This window comes from Mycotypha africana, assembly GCF_025528875.1.
Source record: "Mycotypha africana strain NRRL 2978 chromosome Unknown BDF20scaffold_12, whole genome shotgun sequence".
In the NCBI taxonomy this organism is placed as follows: domain Eukaryota; kingdom Fungi; phylum Mucoromycota; class Mucoromycetes; order Mucorales; family Mycotyphaceae; genus Mycotypha; species Mycotypha africana.
This window is the reverse complement of record NW_026515736.1, coordinates 231,021-249,667: the sequence shown is the minus strand read 5'-3', so window position 1 is coordinate 249,667 and position 18,647 is coordinate 231,021. Positions and strand designations below refer to the sequence as shown.

Here is an 18,647-nt window from a genome sequence, read left to right as displayed (position 1 = left end):
AATCTTCCTTTTCCTGCTATTACAACAATATCCCGCATTTCATCCATTTCGTTTCGTTTTACATTTTGCCATACCAAAACATTTAACGGTAGTTGACGCATATTTAGAAGCGCATCGATCATTTTCTAGAAGAGTCCTTATCTTATTTCGTACAACTACTGTGTTTATAAGGGAAAAATTGCATTTCTTGATGCATCCCTACAAAATTGAACGGCAATTGTTAGCCGTCATTAGCCATAGTCAAATCATGTGGCAGAGCTTTTGATGGTTAAGCAAAAATGAAATTTGCATGCAGGTTCAGGAAAGATGAGAATCCCGTAACTTTTGATGCTAAAGGGAACCTATCTCAATTGCGTTACTATATTTTTGCTCTCCCATCTCTATTATTCAGAAACCCAACATTGGACTATTGGACCCTTTTATATTCATCAGTATTAATATTGGACATACGAGTCAGGAGTATATTGCTTCAATGATTTCCGTTAATAAGTATTCGTAAGCATTGAAATAAATCACTAAGGTACAATAATGCTATCAATCTTGAATACATCAATTATTGAACGCTTCTTTATAATCTTGAGACAAAAAAAAAAGGGGGTAATGTTATAGCAACTTTAGTATATACTAATTTCATATGTATCATCCGCGGCTACTGCATACAGTTGAACTGCTGTAGGTAACTTGTTGCACAGAAGCATATGTAGATACATGTCGTCGAAAGGGAATAAGACGTGTTTTCGAAATCTATTGCTGAGTCCACCCTCATTCTTCTTACTCATAAGTCGGCAGCTCGACATTCTCTTGTATTTACTTTAGTGACAATTGTGGCCAACATTTTTTCATTAGTATGAAGTTCTGCCCGAAAGCGAATGAGTTGCTATTCGTTTTTTTCTTTAGTGCCATGCGAAAGCATATGTATCGAGAAATAAAGTTTTCATGATTAACGAGCACAGAAGGCTTACGTCAGAATACTGCCTGTGCAAGTCTTTTTTGTTAGATCGAAATTAAAACCTCCAATGTGCATATCGACCGTCAAACTTGGGGCAAAAGAATATACATCTTGAAATAGACCAACATTTTATAGTAGATCTACATTTTAGCTACCATGTATATTCATTATACTCCATACTTTTGCTTTCTGAGTTTATCAAATCATTAGTATAGCATGCTCTTTCTCAGTCTCTATTGCCCTTCATGGCATTTTTTTATTTTCCAGGCATATTCATACAGCTCGTGTGTAAAATAATGACCATTGAACGGCGCCAATTTTCTATTTGCTCGCTTGGTAGACTGTAAGCATCATAACCAGTCCTAATGACTAAATGGCATTTACATTTGGTAGCAATGCCAATTCTTCATTTGTTTTGAATGTTGTACTTTCAAAAGAATGAATGCTTTCAAAAGAAAAAGAAATATGAAAAACTGTGATGAAGGTACAACCTCCTCCTTTCGTAAAAATCTTTGTTTTAACATAAAATTATGAAAATAGAGGTTTACGCTCTTGTATGAAATAGCCGAACCCTATCTTTCCAACTGTATTAAAGGTTTCAGAAAAGAGAATGCTGGCGAAGAATGCAATATCTTTTGAAAGCTTGGCTCTTCAAGTAATAACAAACAGTTCAGGAAACTCCATGCTCAAAGCAGCCTGTGATCATTCGAAATTAAACGGCTGTTCAGAAAGCACACTCAATCGAGAGCTTCAAAGGTGAAAGCGCGTACATACTGCAACTCGAAACTCTGAAAAAATGCATTCATAATTTTGAAGGAGATTAGAGTTTGAAGAACTTTTTCTTCAAGGCCACACTGGGCGGAGAGTGATCTGTGCTCTTCCTTTTCTTTTTGCATTTTACTGTTCGTGTGAGGACGACGAGAGGCCAAACAAACAAAAAGACCATGAATATATCAGAAGATTCCTTACGTAAAACTATATAGTGTATTTTTTGAATCACTCATGGCTAATGAATGATTGAAGATGTATCTTCTCTTTTTCTAACCCAATAATATAAATGGTGTTATTAGGTCAATTGATAGGCTTTGTATTAGGTAGAAGAGACAAGTTTTGTTTTTCTTTCCGCGTGAATGATATGAGATGAAGAGGTTTCTACTCACTTACAACCTTTTTGGATCGACTATTAGTGGCAGTATGCTGGGGCTCCACTAATCCATTCATTAAAGCGGGGAGTGAAGGGTTAGAAAGGATATCGAATCAATACGCTGATCAAGGCTTTAAGAAATGGTTAGCAGAGATGAAATATCTATTCACAAGATGGCAGGTAAAAAATGAGTCTGATATTTCTCCATCCTTTTGCTAGCCTTGTAAAGGATTTAGTTTTGAAAAGAAAAAAAAAAAAGAAAAAGAGAAACACTCATGACAAACTCATGTATAGTATGTTCTACCGCTAGCGCTTAACCTAAGTGGATCAGTCGTTTATTACTATACACTAGGAAAATCAGGTACAGATAAGGAACGTTGTATATGCTGTCACGGGTCGCTTACAGTTACATTTATTTGCTTCAGATATGTCACTTGCTGTACCGATTGTGAACTCAATGACATTCGTCTTTCAATTGCTGACGGGCTTATGCTTAGGCGAAAGTATGGGCGGGAAAGGTACAGCAGAAACAGGAAAAATGGGTTAGACCTGTCTCGAAGTATGTATTCATAGACAGTCTATATTTTTTGACACCTTAGATGCTTGGCTTGGAATAATATTGATCTTCATTGGTGTCATCATATGTGTAAGTCAAAAGTAACAGACTTAATACGATGGTTTATTTATACTTGCATGACAGACAAGTAGAAATTTTTTTTTTTTAAAAAAAAAAAAGTTGGTGTATTAAAGTACAGCTTCTTTTGAGTGGGTATTTTTTTTTGTTGGAAAACCTTAAGCGAAAAAGAAATTTCTTCTGACCTACGATGAGCATAACGGATGAAGAGTTTCGCGCTAAGTTAGAAAAACATTTCACATTCTACCGCATCAACTTGCGATCGCCATTACTATCAAACATAACATATGATCAGTGGTACCGAGTAGACATTCTGCTTGTCAATGAGCTTGGTTTGTTTCGTCGAAAAGATATTGAGCCGAACGGACAAGTAGAGATCGATTGTCATTTGTATTGTAGATCTGACACTGGCACCATGTCTCTCTGTAAAGACAGTAAGGTGGCAGTGAGACCGACACGGCCGTTTGTACAAGGACAGTTGGACGCACATAAGGCCTCGGTAGCAGGCTTCGAACGGTCGGGTAAAGGAGCCTTTGAGTATTGTATCAGCTCCTCTCCCGGGTTAGCATGCACTCCAGGCACCCACCAACAGCTTTACTTGTATATCTATGTTAAACAAAGTGTTCATTTTACAACTTCAAACAATATCCTACCTCTCATGATCGGACCTATCCATTTGAGCAGTCGTAATGGCACTGGGGCCAATAGCACTACCATTTCATCAGAGACATTGAACCCTCCTTATGATACAACACTACCATTAGAACTGTTGCCAAACGTACCACAAGATCATATGGTCTATGATGGATACCGATTATTCTCGCCTACTCCAGAGAACCATGTTGTTATTCATGAAATGTGGGACACGGGTATTCCTGGAAAGATATGGGATTCTGCTTTGGTGATGTTGGATTTCATAAAACTGATGATTGAACATCATCCGGACTACATACAAGACAAGCATGTGGTTGACCTTAGCGCTGGGTAAAGAATTTTGTATTTGAGATTTTAGTCAACAAAGGGGGTTTTTGGACTGAATTTTTTTTTTCTCGGATTTGCCCATTATTGAACAGAACAGGTTTATTGGGCCTATATACCGCATTCTCTGATGCGAAACCTCATAAAGTAACTATTACAGAACTTGAAGAAGCGATAGATTTGATCAACAAAAATACTGTAGCCAATTATCCTCCCGAAAGCCAACCACCGACGGTGGTGGAAGTCAAAACTCTATTATGGGGCAATGAAAAGGAAGCAGCTGCTTGTGGAAAAGCTGATCTTATTCTCGCTTCGGATGTCCTTTATGAAGCTCAATTCTTCAAGGATTTGGTGGAAGCATTAGCCGACCTAAGCCATGACAAGACACGTATTTATATTGGCTATAAACGTCGTGGATTGACTGTGCAGGAAGAAGAGGAATTCTGGGGTTTATGTAACGATCATGGCTTTACTGTAGATTTATTGAAATTAAAGAGTGGTGATGGCTCTGACAACGAGGTAGACGATGTGCTTGTTCCAACCATCACTCGTGAAACCGGCGTGCAAATTTACCGATTGTCAAGACAACAGAAATAGCCATCGGATCATTCCAAAAGATAGACGTACTTCTCCTTTATAGATGGCATTGATTCATGATAGAGATTAAAAAAAGTTGATCAGAGATCACCCACTTTATAATCTGCTTGAAATAAATATATCTCTTTATTTTTATTTTTTTCCTTGTTGAGGGGGGTTTACTTTATGTTTTATACAAAGGGAAAACCGCTTCTGTTATCCTCTGCTTCTTCATCCACACCATCCTCTTCCGCCGCGATTTCTCTTGAAGAAGAAGGCTTGGAAACAAGACAGCAACCGAAAGACAACACTTTGGTATCTGAGCAAAACCAAAAAATAACAGGACTCAGTGATTCGGCGGCTATCCATTTATTCTTTAGCTACACAGACAAACTTCCGTATTTCATACTGGCAGCATCTATGTTGTCCATGATGACCTATTTGTACACACTGATTGTCTTGCCGTTTGTGATGACAGCTACCATTCAACAGACCAATCGCACGCAGACAATAATAGATAACAATGGCACCTACGTGCCAGTCGATATTGGTTGTCCCTTTTTAACGCCAAGAGCAGCGCCCGCCACAAGCGTGCACGACTTACGACCGGATGATATACGTATCGTGGCTGGTATAGGTGATAGGTAGAGAGCTAGATATCGAGAGGGAGGGAGGGTGGGGGGGGGGCGTTAAAAGCTGCTGTACTGAACAAGGATATCTCATTTTCTTTTTTTTTTTTTTTTTTTCTTTTTCAGCGTGATGGCGGCGTTTGCGGCCAAAGGTTTAGAAGAGAGAAGCTTTTTCAATATTAAAAACTTGTATGAAAACAGAGGCATCTCGTTCCCCATGGGAGGTGTAAGTTTCGTTGGAAAAAAAGATGTTGTCCTGATGTATATGAATTAGCTTAACGGATTCCTCTTCTTTGGACGACAGGACCCCGATACCTACACTCTCCCCAACATCATCAACTACTACTCTCATGATTTGCTGGGCTCGTCTAAAGGAGATCATCTTATCACTATTTGCTTTGGCAATCAGATTTGTCCTCCGGGTCAATATCGCCCAAAAATCGATGTGCTGAATGCTGCGCAATCTGGCGCGCGCAGTGTTAATCTAAACCATGAAATAGACTACTTAGAAGATCAATTAAACGACATGTATGAAAAGGGTACGGCGAAACCGACGGATTGGAAGTTGTTGACGTTTTTTATTGGATCCAATGATATTTGCCATTCGTGTACGGAACCTACCTCCTTGCCCACACCCTTTGCGGCAAACGTTCTGGCTGCTATTGAAAGAATAAGAGCTACGATGACAAATATACTCATACAAGTCAGTAAGTTGAAGCCGGAGTGGTAGCGGGGCTGGGGGGTGGTGGGGAGGGGAGGAGGAAAGCCAATGTTGGCTATGGGCTTGTCATTGATCCACGCCATTTTTTTTTTTTTTTCTCTCAAGTCGGGCTGATGAGAGTTCATGATATTGTGCTGGCTACTTCAAACTATACAGACTATTGTACGCCTATTCCAATGAGTGACTTTATCGGCCATGATCATGAATGTGAATGCTCCCATAGTGAATATAACCGCACCATCATGTCCGACATGTTTCCGAAATACAACGACGCTTTGCAGAATATTGTGAAGCAATACCAGGTGACAAAAGATCCTAATTTTGCTGTGGTGTTCCAACCTTTATACATCGACATTATGAGTTTTCCTATTGAGGCCATCAGGTAGGGTAGAGTTTTCCATATACATTGTGTATGGAGCGCTGCTTTTTTTTTTTCGATTCTTATTCATCTCTCTTTTTTGCGATATTTCTCAATAGCAATATTGACTGTTTCCATCCATCCGCATTGGCTCACAGTTGGATGTCCAAAATGCTTTGGTAAGTCCATTTTTTTTGTGTGTATCAAGCCACAGAACGTCGCCGCTCATTCATGCTCTTATCTACGTCTATAGGAACATGATGTTTATGTCTCCTGAGCAAAAGCAATTAACACTTGAATATGATGCCAATGCCTCGGTCTTTTGTCCAACGGATAATGATCGAATTCAAACACTTTGATCCATTTGCAGCTTATTATTGTCGGTTTACATCTTTGTTCCCTTCTATTTCATATGACCTTTTGCGCAACAATAAGAATGATTACTATGACTACTATTATGAACAATATGATTAAGCCTATTTGTATGATGGTAAATGAGTCATCGATAAGCAGTTCAGGATTTTATGCCGACGATAGAATAAAAAAAGGTTTTGATTATCCGCTCGCAGGCAAAAGGCATGTAGGTTTCGAAGTTGCATGAGTCTAGGTACCACTGTGGCTTCTCTCATAGCGCTCTAACAGTATCTATTGTCATTTTTGAGGAACGGATTGGGCAACAAAGTAAAAGAACCTATCATTCAACATCATTTGTTCGTGTCCCTTTCAAAAAGAAAAATGTGTACCCAATCATGACTCAAAAAGGGTGCTGTCAAAAAGAAAAGTGAATCAAGGAACAATAGCTGTAAAAAGTGACGGGTCGAAAATTGAGGGTCCAATGATGGATGATTGATTCAAGCGGGGTTCTCTTTTGCATGGATGAGTTGGGTTTATTTTTATTTTTTTTTATATCTGATTCTCCCAATTTCAACTCTTTTTTGTCGAACCTATTCCCTTTTTTTCTTCTCAACACATTGAGAAACAGCATAGATTTTTAATAAAATGAGTAGTCACCCATGGTCACCCGAAGATTGGAAGTCAAAGCCTATTGTCCAAGACGTTATTTATGAAGACCAAGAACATTTGGATCGTGTATTGAACAAGTTGCATCGGTTGCCGCCCATGGTATCTGCTGCAGAGGTAAGTTCAGTAGTATCCTTAGCATGGTCAAGACGAGTGGGATGGTTTTTTTTTGTCTGATGCTTTCAATGAGAACAGATCGAAAAATTAAGAGAGCAAATGAAAGAAGCCGCTTTGGGCAAGTCGTTCATATTACAAGGTGGTGACTGTGCGGAATTGTTTGATTACTGCTCACAGGTAGAATGAAAAGATGGGACGTCTTGAGCTACCCATAGACGGATGGTTTTTGCTGACTCTTATAACCACAGGAACCTATTGAAAACAAGTTGAAGGTTCTGTTGCAGATGTCACTTGTTTTGACGTGGGGTGCTCGCACACCTGTCGTTCGTATTGCACGTATGGCAGGCCAATATGCAAAGCCTCGTTCCAATCCAACAGAGATGTATGAAGGCAAAGAAATTCATTCTTTCAGGTAAAAAAAAAAGAATAAAAGAAAAAAAAAAAGAAAAAAAAAAAACGCGGATGAGATAAACCAAGTCTTCCTAAGAAACGCATTTGTTTTTTCATCTGTTTGTAGAGGTGATAATGTAAATGGTTTTGACCCGAATGATAGAAAACCTGATCCCGAGCGTTTGTTAGGGTAAGTGATCGCTTCTTTTGTCGTGCAAGAGTTTGTCTTTTTTTTTTTTTTTGCAGCGAACAGCACGCCAGAGAGTAGAAAAAAAAAACAAAATACATTCTTATTGATGTCGATGATCTTAGTGCTTACTTTCATTCAGCGGCTACACTGAACTATGTGCGCACGTTAATCGACTCTGGATTTGCAGATTTGCACGAACCTTCCAAATGGAACCTCAGTCATGTACGATCGGACAACGTCAAACGAGAATATGAATCGATTGTGCATCAGTTATTGGATTCGCTCGACTTTATGAAAACAGTGGGTGCGGATCCATCGGACAGAGCCAGCAGTGCATTGAATTCGGTCGACTTTTATGTATCGCATGAAGCACTTTTGTTGGATTACGAGTCGTCGTTAACCCGTCTGTTGCCTTCACCGTCGACAAAGGAAAAGAAATGGTACAACACAGGCGCACATTTTCTGTGGATTGGAGATCGTACGCGACAACCGAATGGAGCACATGTAGAGTACATGCGTGGTATAACGAACCCTATCGGCATTAAAGTGGGTCCTAGTACAGTCCCTGAACAGCTTGTAGAACTGTTGCATACAGTGAATCCGGATAAGGAGATTGGCAAAGTGACACTGATTACACGATTTGGAGCGAATAAAGTAGAAAGCTGCTTGCCACAGCATATTGAAGCGGTGCGTCAAGCAGGACACATGCCAGTTTGGGTTTGTGATCCTATGCACGGTAATACAAAAACGGCGCAAAATGGACAACTCAAGACGCGCCACTTTAAGGACATCATACAAGAACTATCCCAAACATTTAGAATTCATAAAGAATGTTCGAGTCAATTGAATGGCGTGCATTGTGAATTGACAGGGGATTCAGTGACAGGTAAAACGACAAATACAAGGTGTCTAGCACTTGTTGGTTTGCGAGAAACTCAACACTTTTGTCTTTTTTTTTTTTTTTTCCTCCTTTAGAATGTATTGGCGGTTCGATGGATTTAACAGACAAAGATTTGTCTACCAATTACCAAACCCATTGTGATCCACGTCTTAATTACGAACAGTCGCTTGATGTCGCCTTTTTGATAGCTAAATATTACGAAAAAGAACGTAAATCACATGACTTCCCTACCCTATAGAAAAGAATAAAAACCTAGATTGTCTCTATGTGTGTATGTAAAGAAGAATACATGCAACTTGCATATAGGCCACAAACCCATCCAATGGAATGAGTTGAGCGTCCACTTTTATTAGAAGAGCGAAAAGCTTCTTTTATTGGTTGCACCTGCAAATGGTTCTCTCCACAACAAAAAAGAAAAAATTCGTCATTTCTCGTCGTCACCTTTAAGGAAAGTAAAGCAAAAACGAACACGGGGAGGCATTAGAGTTTTCTAGCATAGAATATGAGGAAGCACGAAAAAAAAAAAAAAAAAAGATCGGTTGATGTTCCATTTTCGCTAAAATCTGAGATGAAATCCCGCTGATGTAACCCCCCCCCCGCACCCCTCGCTTTTTGTCGCCACACAGCCGCCGCCATAGGCTTTTTCCTTTGATGAACCATAATGTAAACAAACATGCGGTAAATGAGTCAGAGAGAGACTGATAGAGAAAAGAAGGCGAGGCGCTATTCAGAATGACCTAATTGTAGTATCATCTTTATTTATTTCATTACAAAACAAAAAAAGAAAAAAAAAAAAAAACAACAAAAAGTAAAGATATTTAAGTTTTAGACTTTTGGCGCTTTTCTTTACCCGTTGAAGAGAATATACGCTCTAATCATCAAAGATGCTGATACTGATGACGGTGACACATTCAGTCGCCGCAATTCTGCAATCCTCTTTAAAGAAGGAAAAAGTAAATAACTAACGCCTTCCATCTCTAAGCGTAAGAGAGGGAATTTTTTTTTTATTACTTAAGATATGCGTGTGTGACCATGGGAATTATATACACGCAACTATAAAAAAAAAAATTGTTTGATTCGGGATAGCCAAAACTCGCAAACTGTGCCAAAAAAGCAAAGAAGAAGGATCTAAAATATAGCGCAAAGGATGATACACCACGTTCATCGTGAAGGTATTTTTGTTTTCTCTTTGGTTTGTCTGCAGCGATAAGCACTGTGTCTATGGTGGGTTTCCAAAGAAAACGGTACCGAACAATGACAATTTTCTTCGTGCCTTGAAAGTTCTTACAAGGTACACAAAACCCGAAAAAAAATGGGGTTTCACTTCCATTTGTCGCAGATCAACAATAAATTTTTGTCATTTTTTATTCCTATGTTGAAAAAAACAGGCTGACAGAAAATGTGTGTGTGTAAGTGTGTGTGTGTGTGTTGCATTTATGTACAAGGCTTATGTATAGACGTTTCTGTCAAAAGGCTGCCTACTTTATGCTTTTCTTTAAATAACCATTTTCCCGATAAAAAAGAAGGATGACGAAATCCAAAAAAATAGAGCCCCCGTTATACAACTGTTTACTGTCTTTCTGCAATAAATTGACTTGAAACGTCTTGTTGATGCGCTTCTATTTGTTAAGAGCTCATGCGCACCATCAGCGCCAGAGAACACCTATCGTTCAGCTATCATCTTATTGTCCTCTACTCACTTTAGCGTTACACAAGCTTCGAAAAACTCTGTTACAAAAAGAAAACTTTTTGGGTTAGAACCAAAAAAAAAAAAAAAAAAAAATCAAATAATAAAAAAAAAAAACCTGCTTTTCTATCTGTCGTTCATTCTTTCTTTCTTTCAATTATCTTGTTATTATTTTATACGTTCATCGTCCTCTTAAAACCAACGACAAGACATTAACGTTCGTAGAATGAAGACACTTCAACAAACGAAGAATAAAGCTACCAAGAACGGTAACCATGGAAATTGGAAACATCCGACTTCTGTTGCCCACTCATCAGCAACTCCGCTTCAAAACGCACCACCTTTAGAGGTTATCGTCGCAAAAGATGAGGGACCATCCTCCACAGCAGCGTCTCCTCAACCGTGCAATCGTACTGTAACCACGAATGCTGTTTATACGCAAAACAATGACTATCCAACCCACCCAAGTCCATCTGCTATAAGCGAAACGGCTGCTGTCAGTGCTTTGTAAGTAGTGACGTTGAATGCGCTCAGAAAAAAAAGATTATCTGAGCGTGTGTCTTTTTGTGCATTTTGTGTCATTTTTTAATTTTTTTGGTACCTGGGTCGCTGTTACAACGCACAAGTATCACCTTGAAAAGAAGAGCGGATACTGCTTTCAAATCAAATGATCTGTATTGACGCTTACTTTATGTATTTTCATGATTTTTTAGACACGCATCCTCACTACAACAGCCAGCATTCAATGATCAAACAAAGTTACTAACAAGGTAGGCTAATTTTGCTACTATTATTTGCCTGATTTCCTTTTCTTTTTTTGTTTTATTATTGTAAACCTATCAAAAAGCTGCTTGATATTATTGGTGCGACCCAAACCATAAAAAAAAAAGCTACTTTCTCCCCCTCTTTTATTGCTCACCCCCTTAAATCCAGTAAATCACATAAAAAGGAACTTGACAATTCTTTTTTTTTTTTTTTTTTTTTTTTTATACATATATTTTCTCTGTTACTCACACAAAAAAAAAAAAAAAAATATCCTCTTCCTTCTTATTGTCATACATATCCATAGCAATAATAATATGATGGCCCATTCGCAACCTGGAACACCTCATCCTGAAAGTAACATGCAACAACATCTAGTAGACCAGCAACAACATCCTCCAACGGCGACTACGGCTACTGATATGTCTCCTTATCGTGCACCCACGCCATCTTATTCAACAGGTCGTAGTACTTCCCTCAGAGGCAGATCAAACCTGTTTTCAAATGATATTGGACCTTATTTCAGCTCTACAAAGATCTATGACAATTTATATGCTTCAGACAAGCAAACACTGTAAAGTATAGATGACTCTATTTTTTGTTTTCCCCCCCCCTTTCTACATCAGACGACTAATTATCATGAAAACAAAAAAACAAAAAAAAAATTCTTCCTGTTTGCTTTGCTTTTATTTATAGATTATCTGTACGTATCCAATCCAAGTTTGATCGTGGGTTCTTCTTGGCGGATAATGACTGGACTTGTTACCGACGCAATTACTTTCAAGTGAGCACTGTCTTTTCTCTCCATGGTTTCAACCATTATTACGCTGTAGAACCTCATATCTATGTCAGCGCCACCAACAGCAATAATGAACTCGCTCTGTATCCTGTTCAACGCTTCTTGGTGGGTATCAGCGCTCGTGCTGCTAATAACGACAAGACGGTTGAACTGATTCAACATACGCCCAAACGTGACAAAGGCCCTCAATTCACACCTGAACCCAAACCTATCCTGCCGGGTGGAAATCTTTCGATGAGCTCTGTGGCCAATAATCAAAACATTGTTACCTTTGAACGTATTCAATTCAAGACAGCCACTGCCAACAATGGTAAAAGAAGAGCTGCTCAACAATACTATGTCGTCATGACCGATTTGTACGCTGAAACAGATAGAATGGAATTGATCAAGATCGGTACCTGTCAGTCCGCCTCTCTCATCGTGCGTGGCAGAAGTCCTGGTCATTATGCTGATAACAATAATGCCATCCCCGTCGCTCCTGGGCCCGGCCATAAAGTGCATCCTTATTTGTATCAGCAACATCATCCACCCTATCCCGAGCCTTCCATGGCTGCTCATCCTGCCCCCTTGTTGATGGGTCCTCCTCCCCCTCCTCCTCCTCATCAGCAGCCTCAACCTACACCCACCACGAGCTCTGAGCCGCCGATGACACCTCAATTAACGCCTCCTTTGAGACAAGACCTCCGATCTCATTCATCCGCGTATTACCCTACGTCCTCTGTGCCACCCATGAAACAAGAGCTCATGGAGGCGCCTCACCATCATTCATCCCCCTATGATGCTGCTGCTACTACTACTACGACCACCACTCATGTGGCTACGGGCCCTGGTTCTGCTTCAGCTCCTGCGCCTCCTGTACAACCTTCACCTTATTCTTATTATCCTTATTATCCTCAGCCCGCACCTTATGCTCAATATATAGTACATGATGGTCACGACTACTACAACAATAACAGCCACCCTCATCCTCATCACCCATCCCACCAAGACGCAAAGTATCAAACGCCTCTTATGTATCAACATCATACTGCTTACGAATTCAATCGTGCTCGTTATGATAGTGCGTCTTCTGGATCCTCCTCTATCCCATCACCGGGTGCGCATCCTTCACAACAACAACAACATCAACAACAAACTTCTACTGCTACTACTACCAGTGGTTCAAACAGTACAGAACAACAGACTTACTTTGGACAGCCACATCATCCACGCTCTTCTCCTTATTCTTCTCCTTATCCTGCTGTATTACAACAACAGTCATCTTCGGAACAGCAGCAACAAACAAGGATGCCTCCTATGATGTCTTCCAAGCAGTCTTCCATGGCTTAGAGAAAATAACTTTTTTTTATTATGTTACTTTCATTACAACTACTATTTTACAACTACCGCCACCGTTCTATCCTCTCCTCCTTCTCCCCACCTCCTCTTATGTTTCATTATTGTTGTTACAACCCATGTCTTTTTATTATTGAACTGTCTTAGTGTACTCCATAGTGAAGAAGTAGAAAAAGATACTCCATTTTATTATTATCTATTTCATTTTTTTTTCTTCTTTGTCAAATCCCTACTGTTTACTTGAATATTTTCATCATTATACATTACAACTATAAATATATATGTATATGAATATATATATATATATATATATCGATATCCTTTATTTACAAATAAAAAAAAAAAAAAAAATAATTAAATAGGCCTTGAAAAAAAAAAAGACTTGTAAGGGGGGTATCATTTAGGCTGAAAATAGGCTTTTTCATACGCGTTCTTTAGCCAACATGTGCTGTGGCTTCATGATGCGTAGTCGTTGTAGTGGTGAGGTTGGTCACAGGCTCCTCCATCTGAGTGGTATCCGTAGCACGGTATCCCGCCTTTTTCTCCTCTTCAAGCTTAACAGTAGGATCATCGGATACAAACGATAGGAATTCTTTTTCCACCATATCTTTTACCTTTGCCATAAAGGCTTGCTCTTCATTTGGCTCCAAATACAAATGGACTCGTAAAGAATCCAGCAGTTTGTCCAATCTTGTCTGATCTCCATACATCGTCAACATATCCACTTTACTATAGGAAGGGAAAAAAATAAAGGTGTTCGTGAATGTGTATGTTTTGCATCAACAGAGGAGACGCGTCTGCACTTACTGTTCATAATCCTTGTATTCTTGCACGAGTTCTTGGAGCTGATCCAGAATTTCCTGCGGGACATGCTCACTTTGTATCACTGTTCTACGACATGCATAAGGTACACCTAGACACAGACACAACGGAATTAACTCTTGATCCACATGGACGGATTTTTACATCCATTCTGAGTTACTTACGATGTGAGTGTAACTTGTCTATTTCTTTGCTAATATGCAAATACTGAATTTGAGAATGGTTGCTTAATAGGTTAGGGTCGTAAGGTGTAACAATGACGCCAATAAAGGGTTCATCTCCCGTCTTTTCATCTCTGAATAATGTTTGATACGACGTCTGATTTTCAATATCACGAATACTCGGATGCGGCTCAAATGTCGGATGAGAGTGATACCAGCCTACGACGTTCAGTCCCTTTTCTGTAAACACTTCACGCGCTCTCATTTCTGACGCTGGATCCATTTCACATTGAATGCCTGTACTTGTACTTTGACAAGGAAAGACACTCAAGACTTGGAGCACATGGATCGTGCCTCTTTGGATAAACTTTCCTCCTAACAACCCAATAATTTCTGTATGCGCCAGATGGGAATGGAAATCCATCACCAACTGAACCCCTCATGTAAGTAAGTATCCATTGGCTTCGTTCGCCCAAGACAACCCCCCCAAACACACTTTTTTCTTTTTCTTCCTTACCAATGCATCACTTATCATTTCCACTTCAAAGGGTGCCGGTGCTTTCTCGTGATAGTTTTGTGTTGGAATGAGTGTAAATGGATCGTAACCTCGTCCAAATTCGTCTCCACCATAGAATTGATGACGCTGAAATTTTCGAACCGCACGTTTTGGTTTTGAATCTATAAAAAGGGGAATGAATATGAAACAGAACAGCTTCAAAACAAACCCGATAACTTTCTCATTTACCCGTCCGAACAATCACTTGATGCTCTATCACTCGGCCTTCCAACTCTTTTGGATCCACCCTAATCGTTTTGTCAAGGTTTCGCATGAGAGGTACATACTTTTATGAAACAAAAACAAATGCCCTCTACTTTACCATTCGCCATATTCATTTCTCACTTTTCTCTTTCTGGGCCCGTCGTATTGAACCACAAGATCGGCTGCATCGTCAAAGTCGTCCATAGCATCTTCATGTGATGTCGTCGTCGTCGTCGTCGTATGCGTACGTTGTTTCATGATGCGTGGGCCGCCCGATACCGTATCCACATTAATGACGCCTATGTTTTCCAAGTAATCATGGACTCGACCAATCGCATTGACATCGCCGCAATCTTTTAATCCTTTTCTGGCACTGGTTTTGGTTAAATATCTCGGTTTGCATTGTTCCCAACAAGCCAACATGTGATTACGGATTTTCAAGTAACGTTCGGGTGTCTTTGTCGCTTTGCCTCTGAACCACTCTGGATTATGCAGCTTTTCTTCTTCGGCTATTTCATAGGGAGAAAAGACAAGACCGGAGGGCGGTGGCTGTTGTAAAGTGTCCGATGGTATGACTGCTGCTGCTGCTGAAGTGGGTGGTGAGGATGACGGTGTTGTTTCTCGAGGTGCTATTTTAGATATCGCCCTCGTTGTTTTTTCCTCAGAAACTGCTTCTTCTTCTTGAGTCGTTGTCGTAGTAGTAGTAGTAGCTATAGGTTGGCCCTCTCGTGATTCACTATCTCCATTGGAGACACGATCGGATGGAATGACAAGTGCAGTAGGAGATGAGGGATGTGAAGACTGTGCACTCTCTGCTGCTGTTGTTGATACGATGAATGGCGTACTGTTTTCTGAGCTACGGTTATTGGTATCTGGATCAGACGTAGAAGACATCCACCCGATGGGTTGCTCCTGCTGCTGCTGCTGCTGCTCGATCAAGGGCGCATCGCTCACTTGGTCTGATTGTACTATGTCTAAATCCTCATCTTCATCCATACTCAAGACATCATTCTTCCCATCGACATCAGCAAGACCCATAGGTGCGGCTAACGGCTTTACAGCTTTGTCTTCTGCAAGACCTTCGTAGGTTGAGGGGCCCTGTTCTGGTATTTGTATGTCTTTGTCTTGTTCTTTTTTCACTTTGTTGGATTGTTCTATTTTACGTCTTTTTGGCTGTAGCTCTAACTATAAGGGATCCAACAACGCCAAATATGTCAACTTGGGATTAATTTATCAGTTTTTTAAGGTACACAGATAGATTCATGTGGAGACTTTACTTTGTTATATTGTTGCAGATGTCTTGCATGATTTTTACATTGCAATGGATTTCTCGTTCCAACGTAGTCAGACACTGGTTTCCAATTGCCATGTCCATATTTTTCCAATGCTTCTATCAGCCGTTCATCTTCTGCTTCTGTCCATTTCGTTTTATGGGACGGTAATGAAGCCGATGACTTATGCGTACCACCTCCTATAACGTGTTTTTGGGATTTTTTTCAGTCATATGATCTTTCTAATAGATCTCCCTCTCGTTTGCTCAAATGTTTACCCTTTGCATTGTAAGATGATGAAGAGGACGCTGATGACTTGAATTGTTTCTTCTTTTTCATACTGCTATTATGATGGCTGTTGTTTTTCTTGAGGGTACTTAGGGTATCTCGTCCATAAAAATATTCTTCTTCTGCAAGCATTTGTTCTATTAATTGCCGGGATTTTTCGTCCATATCGTCGTCGTCTGGAAGAAAGGGTTGCGTCGATGGTAATGAAGGTGATAATGAAGGCGACCTTTGTACTGATGAAGAGGCTGTGGTTGCTTCTCTCTCCACTTGTTGCCTTTATTTTAAGATACAAAAAAGAAAAGGATGAGCTTTCTTTCCCGACTTGAATCATTATCAACAAGTTACCCTTCATTCAATGCCATTGTTCCCTGATCAAAATCCTCAATGTCAATATCAACCATCTCCTCGTCATCATCCATCTTGAGTAAAAGTAAATATGTAATTTACTAGAGAAATAGATCAAGAAAAAATGTCTTTTTTTTTTTTTTTTTTTTTTTTCTCCGTGACTGGACTCAATTTTATGGATGTGGAGTGTGCGGATCACACAAATGCCTTTTTTTCTTTTTCCTCCCTTTTCTTCTTTAGCACACATTTTTCCGATCCAGAAAAAATGATGGAATACGTGTCAAAGAAAGCCTTCGTTGTAGGCGTTCCAGCGGCTCTCATTGCCATAACGCACTTAAAATCACTACCGTTTGCCTATACAGTTCGTTCCTGGCTTCTCTTGAAGGCCTTGATCAAACGAGCAAAACAACATGACTTGAAACCTGACCGTAACTATTTTTTTGTTGAAGCAAATGCCCTCCAAGCCGGCCCATCCAGACTGAAAAAGCTTTTTGCGTTTATTATGCTTGTGTCATTTCTATAAAAACGGGATAGCTTTATTCACTGTCGTAAGCCAAGATCATCGTTGCTATTTGGATGATATTGATTACAACCAGCACATGGTAAAACAATAGAAAAAGCGGTGGATGATGTGGAGGCTATTTTCCGTATTAATTAATCATCGCCATTCATCTTTTAAACAGAATAATAGGTAACGTGAGTTGTCTCTTTCTTGCATCCACATGTGCGACTACTATCCTAGGATAGGCTATTGTTTGTAGACATTACTCAATGCATCTTCTACCCGTATAGCATGTATAACAAAGTATTGGATTTCAGCCGAATTCATATTTTATATACAATCTTTCCCAAAGTAATGATGGAACCAGACCATCATCTCTTCGGTCACAATGGCGGTGTTGTCACACTGTTCAGAAGGGAGATTCCATCCCTTGCCAAATATAAAGTACAGAGCCGAATTTGGACATGGAACGAAAAGTGGCTCTTCCTTCAACATCGATTTGTGCTTGTGGATGACAAAAATACGGTCGCTTGCTTGGCTGTCAGTAAAATTGTCTTCAAAAAGCTCTCTGGCAAAACGGTCCCGCCAGCAGACGTCTTGGAGCTTTGTGGTCATGACATTACCAATAATAAATATGTAGAAGAGAGAAGAAGTCGCAATTGGGAAACGGCTCAGCACATTTTAAGCTTGGATAAGTTGAGAGAAGATCCTTACGCTTGGTCAAATTTGTAAAAAAGCAAGTTTTCTTTAAAGCAAAAAAAAAAAAAAAAAGCCGAATAAAATAACCCATTCAATAGATGATCCCCATTTGTCGTTCTGTTGGTAAGAAAAAAAATAAAAAAAAAATAGTATCCTTTGGCATCGATGACAGACCGCATACAATTGAATAAATTATTCCCTCATTCGCTCCCCGCCTTTCGGTTGTGCGCCTCTTCTATTTTTCATTTCTTTTTTTTTTTTTTTGTTTTTGGCTGCCAAGTTCCTTTCTTTATCTTTCGCGAAAACCAGTTTTCAGAAATGGATGATACAAATGTAAAACTTTCAATAGATCTCAGTAACAAAATACTGCAACAATTGGCCAAACTGACAAATAAAGCTTTCGTCACTGTGGATATTGGGCCCAATCTGATGCAAGCTCTGAAATATCTGGCGGGTACACTTCTTCTAATGAGATCCTTTGACGTAAGTTGCGTTTACCTCAAAAAGGCAAAAAAGGAGAAGGGAAAGTTAGAACAAAAAAACCTTGTTAGTGACATGGCGTTTTGACATCAATGCTGGTTTCCTTTTTTGTTTTTCTTTCTGTGTGGT

General features: G+C 39.6%; 7 protein-coding genes across 7 annotated transcripts; 6 read left to right on the top strand and 1 right to left on the bottom strand.

Moving 5' to 3' along the window:
* The first annotated feature begins 1,810 nt into the window (after nt 1–1,810).
* On the top strand, nt 1,811–2,828 carry BDF20DRAFT_895236 (uncharacterized protein). Its single transcript, XM_053082442.1, has 5 exons — nt 1,811–2,043; nt 2,137–2,273; nt 2,388–2,454; nt 2,519–2,611; nt 2,693–2,828. Exons 1-5 carry the CDS (start codon nt 2,007–2,009, stop codon nt 2,752–2,754), a joined length of 396 nt encoding a protein of 131 aa, XP_052931703.1. The 5' UTR covers nt 1,811–2,006; the 3' UTR covers nt 2,755–2,828.
* Nucleotides 2,829–2,835: 7 nt separating this feature from the next.
* Nucleotides 2,836–4,440, top strand: BDF20DRAFT_895228 (putative methyltransferase-domain-containing protein). Its single transcript, XM_053082441.1, has 2 exons — nt 2,836–3,711; nt 3,801–4,440. Exons 1-2 carry the CDS (start codon nt 2,918–2,920, stop codon nt 4,300–4,302), a joined length of 1,296 nt encoding a protein of 431 aa, XP_052931702.1. The 5' UTR covers nt 2,836–2,917; the 3' UTR covers nt 4,303–4,440.
* Nucleotides 4,441–4,752: 312 nt separating this feature from the next.
* Nucleotides 4,753–6,017, top strand: BDF20DRAFT_908042 (uncharacterized protein; the record flags this gene model as incomplete). The annotated part of the gene is made up of 4 exons (XM_053083440.1): nt 4,753–4,925; nt 5,037–5,136; nt 5,215–5,617; nt 5,737–6,017. 4 exons carry the CDS (start codon nt 4,753–4,755, stop codon nt 6,015–6,017), a joined length of 957 nt encoding a protein of 318 aa, XP_052931701.1.
* An 870-nt stretch (nt 6,018–6,887) lies between these two features.
* BDF20DRAFT_895218 (DAHP synthetase) lies at nt 6,888–9,140 on the top strand. Its single transcript, XM_053082440.1, has 6 exons — nt 6,888–7,126; nt 7,205–7,303; nt 7,375–7,538; nt 7,644–7,706; nt 7,829–8,592; nt 8,682–9,140. Exons 1-6 carry the CDS (start codon nt 6,989–6,991, stop codon nt 8,843–8,845), a joined length of 1,392 nt encoding a protein of 463 aa, XP_052931700.1. The 5' UTR covers nt 6,888–6,988; the 3' UTR covers nt 8,846–9,140.
* Nucleotides 9,141–10,292: 1,152 nt separating this feature from the next.
* Nucleotides 10,293–13,514, top strand: BDF20DRAFT_895215 (uncharacterized protein). The gene is made up of 5 exons (XM_053082439.1): nt 10,293–10,335; nt 10,417–10,801; nt 11,008–11,064; nt 11,364–11,630; nt 11,753–13,514. Exons 2-5 carry the CDS (start codon nt 10,521–10,523, stop codon nt 13,182–13,184), a joined length of 2,037 nt encoding a protein of 678 aa, XP_052931699.1. The 5' UTR covers nt 10,293–10,335; nt 10,417–10,520; the 3' UTR covers nt 13,185–13,514.
* A 36-nt stretch (nt 13,515–13,550) lies between these two features.
* BDF20DRAFT_895213 (uncharacterized protein) lies at nt 13,551–16,985 on the bottom strand. Its single transcript, XM_053082438.1, has 8 exons — nt 16,483–16,985; nt 16,211–16,404; nt 15,052–16,118; nt 14,919–14,977; nt 14,691–14,851; nt 14,177–14,603; nt 13,998–14,103; nt 13,551–13,919 (listed from the first exon to the last, which is right to left on the bottom strand). The coding sequence occupies exons 1-8, from the start codon at nt 16,655–16,657 to the stop codon at nt 13,625–13,627; spliced, it is 2,484 nt and encodes an 827-aa protein (XP_052931698.1). The 5' UTR covers nt 16,658–16,985; the 3' UTR covers nt 13,551–13,624.
* Nucleotides 16,986–17,105: 120 nt separating this feature from the next.
* BDF20DRAFT_916795 (uncharacterized protein) lies at nt 17,106–18,071 on the top strand (the record flags this gene model as incomplete). Its single annotated transcript, XM_053084497.1, has 4 exons — nt 17,106–17,265; nt 17,372–17,439; nt 17,521–17,528; nt 17,630–18,071. 4 exons carry the CDS (start codon nt 17,106–17,108, stop codon nt 18,069–18,071), a joined length of 678 nt encoding a protein of 225 aa, XP_052931697.1.
* Between the last annotated feature and the right edge of the window lie 576 nt (nt 18,072–18,647).

Excerpts from the sequence above, each read along its gene's own strand:
- BDF20DRAFT_895236 (XM_053082442.1), top strand. The coding sequence starts at position 2,007 with ATGGTGTTATTAGGTCAATTGATAGGCTTTGTATTAG. Across the intron at positions 2,044-2,136 it reads ATTGATAGGCTTTGTATTAG|TGGCAGTATGCTGGGGCTCC; the intron begins GTAGAAGAGACA and ends ATCGACTATTAG. Across the intron at positions 2,274-2,387 it reads ATCTATTCACAAGATGGCAG|TATGTTCTACCGCTAGCGCT; the intron begins GTAAAAAATGAG and ends ACTCATGTATAG.
- BDF20DRAFT_895228 (XM_053082441.1), top strand. The coding sequence starts at position 2,918 with ATGAGCATAACGGATGAAGAGTTTCGCGCTAAGTTAGAAAAACATTTC. Across the intron at positions 3,712-3,800 it reads GTGGTTGACCTTAGCGCTGG|AACAGGTTTATTGGGCCTAT; the intron begins GTAAAGAATTTT and ends ATTATTGAACAG.
- BDF20DRAFT_895218 (XM_053082440.1), top strand. The coding sequence starts at position 6,989 with ATGAGTAGTCACCCATGGTCACCCGAAGATTGGAAGTCAAAGCCTATT. Across the intron at positions 7,127-7,204 it reads CCATGGTATCTGCTGCAGAG|ATCGAAAAATTAAGAGAGCA; the intron begins GTAAGTTCAGTA and ends CAATGAGAACAG. Across the intron at positions 7,304-7,374 it reads TGTTTGATTACTGCTCACAG|GAACCTATTGAAAACAAGTT; the intron begins GTAGAATGAAAA and ends TTATAACCACAG.
- BDF20DRAFT_895215 (XM_053082439.1), top strand. The coding sequence starts at position 10,521 with ATGAAGACACTTCAACAAACGAAGAATAAAGCTACCAAGAACGGTAAC. Across the intron at positions 10,802-11,007 it reads ACGGCTGCTGTCAGTGCTTT|ACACGCATCCTCACTACAAC; the intron begins GTAAGTAGTGAC and ends ATGATTTTTTAG. Across the intron at positions 11,065-11,363 it reads CAAACAAAGTTACTAACAAG|CAATAATAATATGATGGCCC; the intron begins GTAGGCTAATTT and ends ACATATCCATAG.
- BDF20DRAFT_895213 (XM_053082438.1), bottom strand. The coding sequence starts at position 16,657 with ATGGACGAAAAATCCCGGCAATTAATAGAACAAATGCTTGCAGAAGAA. Across the intron at positions 16,405-16,482 it reads ATCATCTTACAATGCAAAGG|GAGGTGGTACGCATAAGTCA; the intron begins GTAAACATTTGA and ends AACACGTTATAG. Across the intron at positions 13,920-13,997 it reads GAATACAAGGATTATGAACA|TAAAGTGGATATGTTGACGA; the intron begins GTAAGTGCAGAC and ends CCCTTCCTATAG.